Raw genomic sequence first — 17,388 nt, forward strand, 5'->3', positions numbered from 1 at the left:
AAGAAACAAATTAATGTGATCGAAATTGAATCACCAAACTCTCTAGAAAAAGTTAAACAGAATTACTGTCAAATTTGTAGCATAGAGACTATAGAAGAAATACAAAAAGAAATATTAGAGGGTAATGAAATGTTTGACATTGAAGATTATTTAGAAGGAATTGATAATTTAATACTAAACGCATGTACAGTTGAGAAAATAAGATCAACAACTTGCTCTGAACAACTCGATTCGGTTACGGAAAATCTCCTTAATGTCGATGAAAAAGAGAAAAACATTTTTCTGAATATGTTAAAGCAGTTTCAGACATTATTTTCAGACAAACCGGGATGTGTAACAAACTACGTACATAAACTCAAATTAACATCGATAAATACGAAAATAAAACAATCATACCCAGTTCCGTAGGCATTGCGAAGTCAAGTAGACTTACGAGGATGATCCGATAAGTACTTAGCCTACAAAAGAAAAACGAAAATTTTGGAAAAGTGGCGTTTTATTTTTCAACATAGTCTCCTTTTATTTCGATACACTTGGCCCAGCGATGCTCCAACTTCTTTAACCCTTCTGAAAAAAAGTTTTCCTCGAGGTCTGAAAAGTAGGCTTCCGTGGCAGCGATTACCTCCTTATTCAACTCAAATTTCTGTCCGGGGAGTGACTTTTTCAAATTTAGAAACAAAAAGAAGTCGCATGGGGCTAAATCTGGAGAATACGGTGGATGGGGCAGCAGTTCGTAGCCTAATTCGACCAATTTGATCATGGCGACGGCGGAGGTGTGAGCCGGTGCGTTGTCATGATGGAAGAGCACTTTTTTCTTCGCCAAATGGGGCCGTTTTTTCTGCAATTCGACGTCGCATCGGCCCAATAATTCGGCATAGTACAGACCTGTGATCGTTTTGCCCCTCTCCAGGTAGTCTATGTAGATCACACCTTGTGAATCCCAGAAAACGGTGGCCATCACCTTTCCAGCTGATGGGGCAGTCTTCGCCTTCTTCGGAGCACTTTCGCCGGGTAAAGTCCACTGTTTCGACTGTTACTTGGTCTCTGGTGTATACCAGTGGATCCATATTTCGTCGACTATCACGAAACGACGCAGAAACTCCTTCGGATTGTGCTTAAACAGCGTCAGACATTGCTTTGAAGATGTCTCACGGTTGCGCTTGTTGTCCGGAGTGAGCAAACGCGGCACCCATCGCGCCGACAGCTTTCTCATGCCCAAAATTTCATGCAGGACATGACCCACGCGGTCTTTTGAGATGCCTACGATCTTAGCTATCTCGCGCACCTTCAATCGTTGATCTGCCAATACGAGATCATGAATTTTTGTCACATTATCCTCCGTCGTAGCCGTTTTCGGAGCACCTGGACGTGGCTCTTCAAAAATCGACGTGCGACCACGTTGAAATTCGATAAACCAATTTTTGACGGTCGCCATCGAAGGAGAAGAGTCACCGTACATAGCATCCAAGCGCTTTTTGATTTCGCTGCGCGATTTCCCTTCCAAAAACAAGAATCGAATCACCGACCGATACTGCTCTTTTTACATTTTTCAAAAATCAACGGACACACTTGCTTTCACACACTCTCAAAAATAAACTACAACTCCGATCCGGCTGAAATCTTGACAGTAACCATCGAGAAGGTTGTACTACGTCATAGAATATTTCTTTTGCGAGGGTGTCGCCATCGGGCGGTGAGGCTAAGTACTTGTCGGACCACCCTCGTATGCTTAAACCAAATGCTGGAGGTAAGGATAATAGAACCAGCGGTTAGTCCATAATGTAACCCGATTCGCATTGTACGAAAGGGCGATGGAACAGTACGAATTTGTCTAGATGCGCGTAATTTAAATAAGAACATAGAAGATGATCATGAGTCGCCTCCGTTAATAGCTGATATTATGAAAAAATTTCATAATTGTAAAATACTTTCGAAAATTGATATGACAATGGGATATTGGCAAATAATGCTAGAAGAAAGTTCTCGTCCTTTGACTGTGTTTGTTTTCAACGGTCGGATTTATCAATTCGCACGTGTTTCATTCGGAATTAAAACAGCAGGCAGTGGTTTTATTAGAGCCGTTGCGTTAGCCTTGATGAGCACAGTAAGAATAATAGATATTTTCCAAATACAACCTAAATTAGATAAAAATATGAGTGAAAGTGAAAATGGAAACATAAATTTATCGGATATAAATATCTCACGAGAAACTGCAACTTACGTTGATGATTGCGCAATTGGTACACAAACATTTAAGAAACACATAGAAGTTTTGCAAATTATTTTTTCAAAATTAATGGCAAACGGTTTTACGATTAATCTTAAAAAATGTGAATTTTTATTGAGTGAAATGATGATTCGTACTTTCATATGACGGTATCAAACATGATCCGGATCGTATATCGACAATTATAAATTTGGAAAATCCAAAAAACAAGCACAACAGCTACAACATATTTTAGGAGTATGTAATAATTATTGCCGCTTTGCGATAATGCATAATAATTACATTTCACCCTTTAGGTATTTGCTCGCAGATAATGCGAATTGGCTTTGGACTGAAAAACACACTTGGGCTTTCCATGCTTTGAAGCAAAACTTCGCAGAAGCTATTTGTTTGGGTCATGTAATTTCTGGTGTTCCATTCAAAGTACAGACCGATACGAGTAATGATGGCATTGCAGGTGTTCTTTTCCAAATCGATGAAAATAATGATCAGCGTATAATTTCTTTGGCTAGCAGATGTCTTACACCGGTCAAAATGAGATACATGACCACGGAATTAGAATTGTTGGGAATCGTATAAAGTTTATCGAAATTTAGAGAGTTCTTAGTTGGTCAAACTTTTGAGATTGTTACTGTTCATAAAGCTCTTACATTTTTGGTTTCAACAACGTTTTTTAATTCTCGATTAATTAGATGGTCGTTATATATGCAGCAATATTCTTTCACGGTTAATTATTGTCGCGGAAACGAAAATACAGTCGCTGACTTTTTCAGTCGCAACCCTGAATCTAAATTTCAAGAACGGAATAATAGAAAGGTTAGTGATATCACGGATTAATAAATATATTTGGCCATTGCACACAAATGACGAGGTATCCCCTTTAGTAATCATGTCACTTCAAGTGAGAATGCCTTTTTGAAAAAATTATTAAAAAGTATAGCTGATAAACAAAAACATGATACAGCTTGCATAAATCTAATGAAATGTGTAAATAGTAAAAATAAAAAAATTGAGAATATGCAAATATATAATAGCGTTTTATTTATTAGAGAACATAAAAGTGAAAAATGAAGAATAGTGATTCCGAAAGAAATAGCAAATCAAATCATTAACTTACATAACTCATACAAAAATAGGGCATCCTGGAGTGCGAAACAGTAACATACCTGAAACGATATTATTATTGGCACACAATGACTTGAGATGTAAAAAGGCTTGTTATGAGTTGCGATCTTTGTCAGCGCGTGAAATACTTGATGATCGCGATGAAGGGATCATAAAATCTGGTAAATATCAATAAACCATCTGATCTCGTTACTGTAGATTTTTATGGCCCCCTCCCTCGTGGTCGAGGGGGAGTAGAGTACATCTTCGTCGTACTTGACGCATTCTCAAAGCTGGTTCGTCTTTACCCGATGAAAAAAGCTACGACAAATGCCGCGTTGAAGAAGTTAATTGGCGAATACATTCCGGATTGTGGAAAGTTCGTTAGAATTTTAAGCGATAACGGTAGTCAATATTCAACGAATAAGTGGAAAGTGGAATTAGAGAAACTGGGTATAAAAGTTGTTTATAGTTCGATCAGATACCCGCAGTCAAACCCTACAGAAAGAGTGATGAGGGAAATAGGCCGTTTGTTTAGGACTTACTGTAAAGACAAACATACTTCTTGGCCTCTTCATGTTTAAAAAAATGGAAAATTTATTGAACATAACGATGCATTTTAGTACGGGTTAAGCGCCTAATGAGTTGTATTTTGTTATACCTATAAGTGATGAGGTGACTAAAATTTTGAAATTCCCTGCTACTCGACCACTTGACCGTAAAATTATGATTGCGTTTGCAAAGCAAAATATCGAAAAAAGCTTTAAAGCTCGTGCCAAAGGTCAAAGGCCATCTAAAGTAATTATTTCACAAGGTGATCTAGTATTGCTTAGAGTCAAACATTTGTCTAATGTATTGGGCAGGGTTACAAGGAAGTTTTTTGACTTGTTTGAGGGACCTTTCAGGGTTGCACGAGATTTAGGACATAATGCATATTTGTTGGTCGATCCAAACGATGAAAACGTTGAAAAAGGTATCTATAATTGCTTAAATCTACGGAAATATTACACTCCTTCAAACGAGTAAGAAGAGAACATTCAAGTTGCTTGAGGAAAAATACTCACGTGATTGGCGGAAATGGAAAGGTGTGTGTGAACAGCGTGGAATGGGTGATGTGTGGGGGTGTGAGTGTTTTGCCGCGTGTGATTTGAATATAAGGTGGATTTATATAATGAATTAGGATAATTTAAGAATGTTAATGCGTGGAATAAGATCGCGAGCGCTATAGCACCGGTGCGTTAGGATAAGATTTGCAAATCAAGTGGCATCAGCTTTCGATTTCGTTAACTTAAAGTTTAAGGTGATTCGATCTAATGGTTAATTAGTTTATATAGAATAAAGCGATAAATTGTTATGTTTGCAATTTAAACAAGCTGAGGATGTGAGTTTATTCGTTTGTTGATTTGAGCTTTCGGTTGTTTGGAGGGGGAAAGCTTTGAGTTTCATTGCTAGTATCGAAATGCTTGACATCGAGTATTTCCTCATCAGTTTTTCTAACTGCATGCTCAGCATCTAATACAACATTCACTTTTATAGAATTATGTAGCTTTAGGGCTATATCAATTTGAGCCTGAAACAGTTGTTAAGCATGTCTTAAAAACATAGTCAAATCTAAATGCATCAGATTGTTAACTACACCAGTCTTGGTTCTATCTTTAAAAGCACTGTTAATATCATTCCAACGAACTGTTGCATCTTCAACTACATTTACCATTTACGTGAAGCACTGGATATTTCCACACTCATAGATTCGTTTACTAATGATAATGATGATGATTGCAACGTCCCAGCTCCTTCACGCAATAAGTTGCAATAAAAGCAATAAGTTGCGTAGTAATGGACTGTGCTACAAGTTTAATTTTATAAATATTGAGTAAATGCAAAACATTTCTAATTATATGTACATAGCTGCCTTCAGTGTTTGTCTGTAACCTATGGTTAATTTTGACGTTTGAGCAAGTCTCTCAGCTTTCTGCAAAGCCAATGAACACAATTTCAACCACCTTTCGAATTCATCAAATGTGGCATCAACCGTCTTCGTAAAGTGATATGCATACAATAGCAGTATCCTGAAAATACTGAGCCATGATGTAAAATTATAAAGACGCGTAAATAATATTCCATTACAGTTCACACTTATACAACTAACCAACTGATCAAATCTAGGAAATTGATTACATTTTATCGAACGCTATTCGAATCTGATTGGTTACAAATGTATAGTACGAGTCAGGGAATAATATTGGTTAAAAATTATTGTGGGGAGGGCAGGGCAATAAGTATTATTTTAATAGCAAAAAAAGAAATTCATTCGTCGAAAGAAAAAAAGGTAGTAAAAGGTATGATTGCAAGCCGCATATCAAAGACGCTGATTCAAGTTTTTAATGTATAGTCAGTCAAGATGGAGTTTGTTGTAGACGTACAAGGCTTTGAGATTTCCACGAACTGTAACGAATTTTCATCGTTACCAATTTTGGAGTAGGCAAGTGAGGCGCTTTCGCTCAAAGCAATCAGAGAGGAGGGAGAGAAAGGTTAGAAAATAAATTGATATTGTGTTTCAGAAAACCACTAAATCATATATCAAAATTATATTAACTCAAACTCGTACAAACCTTAAGCACTAATGTACAAACACACAAAAAGAAACGGTAACACAAATAAACTTAAATTATTCGTGCTTACAAAATATTAGCTATCAACAAAACGTATCGCCCGGCAGGTAACCGCCTTGGCAATAAACCGACTTAGCCTAATTACGCTAGGCGAAATCATCCAACAAAAGATTGTCTTGACGGATCGCTATCTAAATCTAATACGCTGGTCGTGCAATTATCAGCAAGTAGCCGGCGCGCTTACGCCTTGCCACCTACCTGATCTTCGCACAAACGCCGTACCACCAAAGAGAGAGAGAGAGAGAGAGAAAGAATAAAAGTAGCCTTGACCTTGTTGACGGCGCCGAACGTTGGGAAGGCCTGGCTGCACCCTATGGATGGTTATGCTGGCCGTCGCTAGGATCAATGATTAGCCGGCCTCTTCCCCGGAAGCGTTCCTGGCAGAGGTATTGGTGAAGGGCACTGTCAATTTCTCGGTGTGCTTCTTCTCGTCTCTCCCCAGAGTAAGTTCAGAAAATTAGCTTCTTGCTTCTTAGGGTGGCGTACTGTACTCTACTGTCCGCACGCTTGACCGCAATCGACAGCTTCCTTCGACTTTTTTTCTATCTCCACTTGAATTACTTATTAGGTGACGCATGACTTAGGCGCTAATTGATTACGCGTCGCACGCCTGTTTAAACCTCCGTGGGGCATGCATGACCCTCTCTCTCTGCCTCTCTTTCTAACACCAAACGTCGCCCACTTCAGCGGCGTCGGGCCGGCTCGGCCTCGCTCGACGATCTCCGTCTGCTGAAAACAAAACCCACGCATTGGGCGCATTCTAAATGCCCTGCCTAGAAAGGGGAAAGAGGAAAAATACTGGGCGAAAGCAAGCACAACGCTCGTTCTCGTTACGCAAGGAAATAACTATTACTTCTATAAAAGAAGAGAGAATTACTTCAGTATTCCTATTCAAACCACTTTATGCATGGAACTAGTTATTGTAGAAAAATCAATCCGAAAATCGTTGGCAGGTAAAAATCTTTCAAGTCATTCCATGAGATTGTGGCTCTTTACCTTACAACGAGCTTTTGAAAATAATGAGGAAAATTCTCTTTGGAGCTACTATTTTTGCCAAAGGTCTCGGAAAGCAAATTGGTTAAGGTCTTTGCTGACTAATGCATAGTGGATTTATTCTTTTACACACATACATTTATAAAGAGTCATCAATATATGTTAATATTATTTCATTTTAAAGAACTGTGATCAACGTTAAAGATTTAGGTTACCGTTCACTCAAGAAATCATCAAACCAAACTTTTTCTTCGTACAGTAACCACACCAAGTGTCGCTGAAATCCATCATGTGCCTATAAAAACATATTTTCTATCACTAAATAGATACTTGCTAAATTGCTTGCAAAAATTAAAATTGCTTGCAAAAATACAATTAAATAACAGTTATAATTACGCTATTATTTTATATATCAATGTTTATATAACTTAAAAATAAAAACATAGTATTGTTACGTCTCAAGACGTATCTTTACTCATTTACATTCTTTAAAAGTGCAATCCCGAATTTTGTAAAATCAAAACTATATACACGTCCACCAGAAAACGATACGGCAGCAAAACACAAAGACCATACTCAGCATTACACAACACACAATGAACTCAAAAAGAAAATTACTCAACTACACAAGAAACATCAGCGATTTATTGAGCACAAATTTATGTATATAAGATGAACCACCCGAAAGGTGATTAGCAATTATCGTTACTCCGTACACGTCAGTTCGACAATTGACGAATAAACTCTACATATCGACGATACAGTCGCGTGCAAGCCTGTTCGACAATTTGGCTAATTATTCAACTATTACCTGTCAAACTACATTATTTGATCTCAATAAATACGCGATCCATTATAAGTGAGAACGTGCAAATTCATTATTGAACCTATCCAAATACCGAGATCTACGATACTGAAAGTACTCTAAAAACTGTAAGTACAACATAATAAATAAATACATTCATTCTTATTCATACATCGTATATTATTCATTACTTGTGAGCCTCAATCAGCCACCAGTCAACATATTGGAACGTCTCATTCATTAGCTATTCGTAGTTGATGCACGAGACGTAACAGTATAACGGGGTTTTAGCTCGAGCTCTTTTCGGGCTAAATCAGCTATATAAATAAATAATTCTCTCGGATTAATGTTTTAATAAAGCGAAGCGCGCTATCCCAGGCGAGCCCGTGCGCCAGCGCGAATAGTGCCTGGGTCCAGCTGCATCAGCTTGCCTCCTTCCTTACGTAGAAATTCGGCCCGCGGAGAGTGTCGTGAGCTATAGGTCACTTGGCGAGAGACAACCTAAAGAGTCTCGCTGCGAAGTGGTTATGCAATAAGGCAGGTGTATCGGAATAAGACACTGCGGATTTCAGTAAATATGGATCGTGTATTTAGGCACTCGCGAGAATATGCAAGCGCGCGTGTCGACGAAATGTGAGTGGCAGCGAACAAGGCGACAACAAAACGCGACGCGCCGATCTTGTCAGCGGCTCGAGGCAAGACGCAATGCCGAGCAAAATGACAGAGTGAGTAGGTTGGGCGAAAAGCTAAAGTAACAAATGCAACTCGCAAGCAATAGGAGAGAGAGAGAGAGAGAGAGCCAAGGGAGAGAGAAAAGAATCGAGCAGGTACTTCCAGCTATTGTCGTCGGTTGTTGGAACGACAGAAACGCGCGTACGATAGGTCTCGACCACGCTTACTCCTAGCCTACGCTCCCGCGGGCGTTCTCACTTCTAAGTTTTATAGCTGACGGAATTCCTATCAGCATTCACTATAAGTCTTCGCTCTTCACTGGCGATCTTCGGGCTTGTATAATCGCCACTGCGTATTCGCTTACTCCTCCGTAATCTCTCGTAACCCAAAAGAAAAGGATGTTGCTGTCAAACTAAGCTAGCGTCCGTACTGGTCTCTGCTCGCATGCCAACTGCCCATTATACGCTCTCTTTCTCTCTCCTCTTCGCGATCGCGGTCTCTCCGCGACATCCGCGCTAAGGATTATCGCTAGTATAGATCGTAGGGCTCGACTCTTACCTTGTTCGCTGACATTTCAACTGCGCTACAAATTACAAATTATTATAATGCATGGTAAGGTATAAATATGATTAATAAATAGACTGACCGCAGGGAGAGAAAGACATAACGAGAATGTGACTCGTTATATGCCCCTCCCCCAAACGCTGGTTGCCAGGGGGGTACCAGCTGGAAACCTGGTCTCTCTCTTTAGGCGTTTCCATTTTCCAGGGAAAACTCATGCATCCTCAAAAGAAAAGTTGGGCAATCTGTCGTTATAATAAGGTAGCATAATGGAAAGATATTTGGGATGACAAAGAACTCTCTTTCTCCCTTACAACTTTATTCCTCATGCGTTTACGCTACTAATACAAAAATATAAGTAGATTTCTTTCTTATACAGTAAGATAAAAATATAATATTTTTCTTTTCTTTGATTTGAGGCGCTGCTCCTTTACTATGGATCACGCACGCTCGCGTAACAATCTTGGTAACGGTAACTAAATAAATAAATGGGAAAAGAAGAAGCGAAATCGCACAAACGCGTTGTCGCTTAAGCGTATTCGCTTGTTGTGATCCTCTACGGGCGCGGAGCTCGGCGTCCATGTAGGCATAAGCCTCAAGCTGTCCCGATAACCATCTCGGATGGATCTGGAAATTGAGGCAGTCGGTGGACCTTGAGACGCCGGTGAGGTGGCACAGGTTGCAGAAACGCGTGCCCACCAGGTCTCGTCGTGGCCCATCCCACTTTCCACACGGCTTAGTACGGTTGACGTGCTGCAGAGCAAAGTATCCGGGTGGTCGTCTCGGCCCCTCAGCAAAATCGCTTGGCCTAGACCTTGGTCTGGATGGGTGCGGAGCGATCACCATCGGAGAAGGCGAGCGCGGTCGGGGCGGTGACGCGAAAGCAGTGGACTCCTCATCCCACTGGTGACCGGTTCCTTGTAGTCGGGATACCCAGTGGTAGGGGTCTTCGGCTGAGCGTTCCAGCATTCTCTGATCCCTCAGATTTTCTACCTCCCGCAGTCTAGCGTCGACCGTCTCCGCCAGCACGCGTTTCTTCTCCTCAACGAGGCGGCGCCTGAGCCAGTCGGTTCGTTGGCGAGCGAGGTACGCCTTTACGTCCAGCTCACGCTGAATTTTATCGGCGTAGTCTCCTGCCAAGCGTTTTCCTTCGGCGCCTGCAGCCTGGATGAATTCCATAGCCTCGCCAAAGGTCGCTGTCTTCTCGGCGTTTGCCACCATTCGGGCCATGCGAGCGCTCTTGACACGCTAGAGCAGTTCTTTCCAGGCGTCTTCTAGCGCTAATGGCCTATAAACCTCGCCTGAGGGTGGCTCGTCTTGATCTCTGGAGTGGCCGGGTGACGTCGCTGAAGCGCCGTCGCTGATGGTCGGCTCCGTCCCTTCCTGAGGGGTAGCGGAGGGCTCCTTCGCTTTCTGCTCTGGTTCCTCGGTGTCGGGAGTCTCCACGTCCAGCGGGACTGCCGCTTGAAGTGACTCTTCAGCGCTGGCCGCTTCCGATTCGGCGGTCTGACTATCTGCTGGGACCGCCTCGTCTTCCATCGAAGCGATGGTAAGCGCTTGGAAATCCTGAAGCTCCTCTTGGCTCTTCACCGCCGAAGCATCTGATGTAGCGTCCATCTGTAAGAGTCAATACAAGTAAGAAGATGGTTTTTTTTTTCTTATTTGCTGGGATCTAGTCCGGGAATAATACATAGACGTAGAAAGGTTAGCAGCAGATTAGTTAGGAAGCAGCTGAAAGACTAGAAGCAGAGAGTGGGGTAGCAACGCAAAGGTTAGTGTTGTCTTGAGCGAAGCTGCCTTGGCGACGGTGGGACAGTCGGTGGGGAAAGTTTCTTTTTCCCTTTGGTCGGCTACGCCTTCTTATTGTTAAGGGTTCTGAGTCGAAAGTTAGTTCGCTATCGGCCAACTCCTTTTCGTTCTGCTCGTTGCTCTCTTCGCTTTTAGGGATTGGTGCGAACAAATTATCGAGGTCCAAGTCTTCCACGTTAGACTCGCATTCCTCCGTCTCGTCAATTTTTGAACATTGCTTTTCGTCGTGACAAGGCCGTAAATCGCAAACGGCTACCTTGCCTATGTCAGTACCTTCTTCGGTGTTAAGCTGGTAAGAGTTCATTCCTAGGCGAGCTGTAACGACAAAAGGTCCTGCGAATTTCGGGCTTAGTTTTGCAGCGATTTTCATTGCGGCCGAGGAAAGTAGGCGGTTTTTGCCTCATACCTTATCTTCGACGCGATATTCTACGTCCCTTCGCTTGACGTTGTAATATTTCTCTTGGCGAACTTGCGCCATTCGCGTATTTTCAAGTGCTACTGCGTGAAAATCTCCTAGTTTTTCCATCCTCGCGTGCCAATTCTCTATGGCGGCGGCTTCGAGGTTTCGGATCATGTCTCTGTCTTCCGCTCTCTTCTTAGAGTGAGGAAGGTCGGGATGCCGTCCGTAATTGAGAAAAGCTGGGGTAGCGCGCGTCGCTTCGTGAATAGCCGTGTTATACGCAAAGGCGAATTCCGTGATGTGAGCATCCCAGGTAGTATGATTTTCTTGGATGAAAGCGCTGATCATGGTTTTTATCGTGCGGTTTACTCTCTCGGTTGGGTTGCTCTTTGGCGAGTACGGCGCACACGTGCCGTGAACAACGCCAAATGAGTCCAAGAACTCGTCTACCAATTTGTTTATGAATGGAGTCCCATTGTCCGATAAAAACTTATCAGGCACTCCAAATCGCAGGAATACTCGCTCTTTCAACTCGCGTCTAATCGCTCTTCCGTTGACTTTGCGTATCGGGACACACGCAATCCAGCGAGTGAAGAGGTCGATGAAGATTAATAGATGCTCATAGCCTTGTGCTAACTTAGGAAAAGGGCCCATAGTGTTGCCCGCCACGATTTCCCATGGCCGTGTGACTAGGTGCCGTCCCATCAGTCCTTCTGGAGCAACTTGCTCCACTTTAGTCTGTTACCAAACGAGGCAGTTACGAACGTAGTGAGCTACATCTCTGTGTATGCCAGGCCAATAGTATTTAAGCGCGGCTTGCTTTTGCGTCTTATAGCGCCCTAGATGTCCTGCGGTAAGACTATCATGACACTCTGATAAGACTTGAGCTCTCTGTTCTCGTGGAAGTACTAGCTTCCAAGCATCTTCATCTGTACCCATCAATTCGTACATGATAATTTCTGGTTTGTAAATATATAACTTATCTCCTATATACTTCCAATATGGGTGTTTAGTGGGGTTCTCTTGAACTTTTTGCATCCATTTCAAGTACCACGGGTCCTTGACTTGCGGAGACGCTTTAAGCGAAGCTAGGCAAGCGATAGTAGTTTCTTCACCCTCTTCGTACATTCGCGACAAAGCGTCTAGAACTACGTTGTGTTTTCCTCTTCTATGTATGATGTCGAAGCTGTAGGACTGTAGACTCAGCGACCATCGTCCTAGCTTGCCGTTCGGATGTTTTAGGTTCCGCAACTATTTTAGACTGTAATGATCAGTTATCACGGTAAAGTGATAGCTTTCTATATACGGTCTGAACTTTTCGATATTACAGCGAGGCACTTCCTTTCTGTGACCGAAAGCCTTCGCTCGGTGGCACTGAGTGCTCGACTGGCGTAGCAAAGTACTCTGTCTTCGTCTTCGACGTGCTGCAACAGTACACTGCCTAATTCTGTATCGCTGGCGTCACATTCTACAATAAATGGAGCCGTAAAGTCTGGCCTAGCCAAGACGGTGGCAGTAGCGAACAGGCCTTTTATGCGCTCGAAAGCGTCTTGCTTCGTCTCTGTCCATTCGTATTTAGTGTCTTTCTTAGTTGAAGTGGTAAGCGGATCTGCTATGCTCGCAAAGTCGGGCAGGAACTTCCGATACCATGACGCCATTCCTAAAAACCTACGCAATTGCTTGAGATTCTTCGGCGGTGGATAGTCGATAATGGGCCGAACCCTTTCAGGATCAGGACGAGTCCCGTCCCTGTTGACTAGGACACCTAAATATCGGACTTCAGTCATACAGATGCGTGATTTTTTTCTGTTGATGGTTAGCCCTGCTTCTTTAATCCTTTCAAGGATATGCGTCATCCATTTCAAATGATCTGCATAGGTTTCTGTCGCTATAATCAGGTCATCGATATAGGCGAAGGCATAAGGCTCCATATCGGGCGTAATTAGCATGTCCGCTAACATTTGAAAGGTTGCTGGTCCTCCTGCAACTCCATAGGGCATTCTTACGAATTCGTATAACCCTAGGCCAGGGACGGTAAAAGCGGTAATCGGCATCGATCGCTCCGTAAAAGGGATCTGATGGAAAGCTCCCGAGCAGTCCAGTGCGCTAATGTACTTAACGTGCTGCAACTTTCTCAAGATCACGTCCATATAGGGAAGCGGGTAAGCGCTCACCTTTGATACCGCATTGACCTTTCGATAATCAACGCAAAAGCGATACGATCCGTCGGGTTTTCGAACCATGACGACTGGACTCGACCATTCGCTTTTCAAGCGTCGAATTATATTTGCCTCTAGCATCTTGTATACTTGCGTATGCATTTCCATCTCGATAATATGAGATACTAGGTAATATTTTTGTTTGATAGGCTGGGCTTTTCCAACGTCTATGTCGTGTTTAATCTATGACGTACATCCAATGTGGCTATGAAGAGTTTCAGGTAAAACTTCTTCTACAATTCGGTCGATTTCTGCGCGTTGCTCCTGGTTAATCTCTTCAATGCCTAAAGAGGACAAGGCAAGCGACTGATCTACCCTCAGAGACGAGAGAACGAGTGGTACCCGTCGGTCACATCCTTTTACCCGTAAGGTATTAGTCTCTGGGTCAAGGCAAGCGGAAAACGTTCGAATGAAATCTCCTCCTAGAGTACATTCCGTTTCGGATTCGCTAAGAATTAGGGCGTCTATCATATGAGAAACCTCTCCGACCAAGAATGGTAGCTGTACGCTGCCAATGATGGGCACGTAATGTCCATCTATAGCGGCGGTTGCAATCACGACGCTCTCAGGAAGCTCGATTATAATCCGCTTAGCAAAAACATGGATGATGCATATAGTGCACCATATGGCCAGCCTTGAGGCTGGCCAGGTCACTTTGTGCAAAAATCTTTTGTCAAAGCGGCGGACAGTAATTGTCTTCCTTAGCAGAGAACGGAGACTCCTCAACCAAACAACTCGTTGTTTTAGGAGAGGACGTCGAAAACTTCTCTCTTTTGTGTACGGGCATATACAAATGGTGAAGTACAAAATGCGTTACCGATTGCCCTCGACAAGCAACTAAAGCTAGTCGACCCGAAGTGAATGCAATGTGTATTTGAACGAAGACTTGCAATCACATGTGCGGATGTGTGTACCTTCACGTGGTGGGGCTGAAAACGCTGTTTCTGTAACGAAACAGTAGGCAAAACACACAACGCTTGCCCCAGGGCAATAGGCCAACCGGCCAAATAAAACAAACAACACGGACCATGACAATACGTGGTGAGGTGCGGCCTGTAAACGCCCAAACATTCAACGCGGAGTCTACCACACTCCAAGAGCTCAACTCGAGCCCAGAAAAGCCAAAATCCGGGAGTCACTTGAGGGGAAATCTCTTAGGATTGTGGTACCGCGCGCCCTCTTAGAGGACGGGAGACCGCTCCGGGAGCTAGTTGCAGAGGACCAATGGACCCGGCAATCCGAATTTAATTCGGGTAGATAAGAAATTACTCCCTATCGACTAGCAATCGGTAGGTGCCACTATTGTGGGTAAAGAGTCGTGGCCGTGGTCATAGCAGCCACCCAAAGTTCTTTGCCTCGAGCTCCGGAGTAAGGCCCGACACCTTTGTGTGAGAAAACACAATTTCAACGCTAATCTCGAACGCTAAAACACCTGATTTGAGCCTGGGTCTCGGAAATTGATTCGAATGAGTGGCATGACTGGCACGAATATTGAAAACTGCCTGGGGAGTCGCCTTGTCGGCTAAGCGAGACCCCGCCCCTGACCCAAGTCAGAAAATTAATCGAAAGAACAGAGATCAATATCAACGAATCACAAAAGCCTTCCATGGAAAGCGAAATCTGAGACTCGGGCAAAAATCAGAACACAACCTTTCGAATATCGGACATCCACCAGCGTGAGCGGGGATGACCGAAACGCAATGGGAAGACGTGCCTCGGCACGTCAAAGCGATGGACCTGTGAGTCGTGGGAGAAATCCCTAAATACAGGAACGCAGGGTGGGATGATGTTCGAACGCGAGCCCAGGAGGAGAGGCTTAGATGGTTGATCGTCTTAGGAATTTCCTCTGGCTGTCCTGGCTGAGTCTCTCTTCTGACATCCCAATTTGGGTTGGCCTCTGCGGGGTACCGGTACCAGGTCAAGCAAATATCGTAAGATTAATGAATTTGAACGTTTCGACAACACCGCGCGCTCTTCGATACAATTGCGCGAATAAATAATCGAAATAAAAAGACGGAGCATTCACCCCGTTACAGTAAGTTATTAATGATCTTATTCATTAAGCCACCACCAATCTTTCTTTCATAACGAATAACTATCCTCTTTAGAAGACAAAGTCTTAATGAAACTAAAAATATATAAGCAATCTTTTTATAGTCAGTAGACTCATTTGTTGTTCGATCGGTGACTTGTAAACCATATGGATTTCAAAGAGCAACCGCTTAAGTTTAAGCCATAAATTTTTATGGTGTGGTGGAGACGGAAAAATGAGGAAAAAGACATGGTGAACTACTACCTACCAGTATACGAGCAGTTTTGTGTGGACCTAGTAACTGTGGGAAAACTAATTGTTTCCTAACTCTAATCACACATCCTAATGGAGTTAGATTTGAAAACGTTTATGTTTATTCTACGTCCCTTAATCAACCAAAGTATAAAATTTTAAAAGCTTCATATTAACCCATTGATGATATACGTACGCTATCATGCATTCAACGAGCATGAGGCAGTTGTTTCACCAGATGAAACTCATTCAAATTCCATCATGATTTTTGAAAATATAACCACTGAAAAGCAGAACAACGTAAGAGCGATCTCCTCTATGAGAAGACATAAAAAAGTAGATAGTTTCTATCTTTGTTCATCATACGATCGCATATCGAAGCATCTCATTTTGGATAATATGAATTTACTAGTTTTATTTCGCCAAGATGACGTGAATATTAAACATTTACAGCAACCATGTTAAATTAGATATGTCTTTTAAGAAGTTAAAAAAAAATATTTTTCTTAAATATTTTTCAAAATATTTGAGAGACGATAATTATAGATTTTTAGTTACCGATAGAGACAGACCAATCAATCATGGATGGTATAGAAAGGGATTTGATTCTTTTGCTAGAAATATAGTGGAGTGAACGAATAAAGATTGTTTAGATACTAATTAGCCTAAGTCATTTAATACGGTTACCGGCGGCTTGCTCTGTAATCTCTATTTCCCTTAGTTCTATGAGAAGGTGTCCGGCCGTTAAGACCGATGCAAAGACCAATAAAACTGTATCAACACACAGGCATGAAATATACAAAATATACAAAAAGCGACACCCAAATATACAAAACGTGAGATTGATTTATTAAGCATTTATTAAACCTTAGGATATAATTCCGTAGGCTACAGGCAGTGAAATCGCAATACATAAAATTTACATTAAAACAACTATTAAAATATAATGCGATAAAAGTTACGAAAAACTCAATTTAAAAGAAATGAACTTAAAACTAAATAACAAAATAATAAATAATAAATAAATAAAAACCAATAAGAAGCGCAGTAAGAAAACTTATAATTAACAACAAAACTTAAACTGAATAACAAAATAAATAAAAATAAAATTAAGTTAAAAAAACTAAAATTAGTGAAAAAGGTAAAAAATTAATAAAATAAAAAAGAGTATTAATAAATACACGCAAAACGCAATTATAATTGTACATAAATCAGCGGAGAGAAAAACACGCATATAGGCAAGTGATCCTACAGGCAACGAGAACATAATAAATATATATAAATATAGATAAGCATGTATAAGCAGCAGCTTAAGAATACCCGAAGAAAAGTATCCAAAAGAACAAAAGGGGAACGCAATAAAGATAAAAAATGATATGGTAAAGGGAATAATTAATGAAGTAAATCAAAGGGAGAAAAATTATAGGCAAGATAGGATCCAGGATTGCATAGATAGTTTGAAGTGAACGTAAAGGTTATGACATTAAATGGAAGTAAGATGGCTGGTGAGGCCTGCAATGGCTCGGTCGGTACGGCGACGGACTCGCACCCGGTAGGCCCGGGTTCGATTCCCAGTTCCTGCTGATTGATACAAGCACCACTGAAAAAAGTTTCATGTGCTTTATTCTCAAACACATTGCAA

At 41.9% G+C, this 17,388-nt stretch overlaps 1 protein-coding gene across 14 annotated transcripts in view; it reads right to left on the reverse strand.

The window, feature by feature from the left end:
• Positions 1 to 17,388, reverse strand: part of LOC131673140 (dopamine receptor 2-like) — a 923,047-nt gene that overhangs the window by 63,979 nt on the left and 841,680 nt on the right. Inside the window, exon 7 of one of the 14 annotated variants that reach the window (XM_058950994.1) lies at positions 7,212 to 7,291. The exons of the other annotated variants lie outside the window; for them this stretch is intronic. Within the exon in view, the coding sequence (XP_058806977.1) occupies positions 7,219 to 7,291 (73 nt within the window). The 3' untranslated portion in view covers positions 7,212 to 7,218. Of the gene's footprint in view, positions 1 to 7,211; positions 7,292 to 17,388 lie in introns of those variants that run through there. 14 annotated transcript variants of the gene reach the window in all.

This window comes from Phymastichus coffea, unplaced genomic scaffold (genome assembly GCF_024137745.1).
Source record: "Phymastichus coffea isolate CEN01 unplaced genomic scaffold, Cenicafe_Pcof_1.1 PCOF00013, whole genome shotgun sequence".
Lineage (NCBI taxonomy): Eukaryota > Metazoa > Arthropoda > Insecta > Hymenoptera > Eulophidae > Phymastichus > Phymastichus coffea.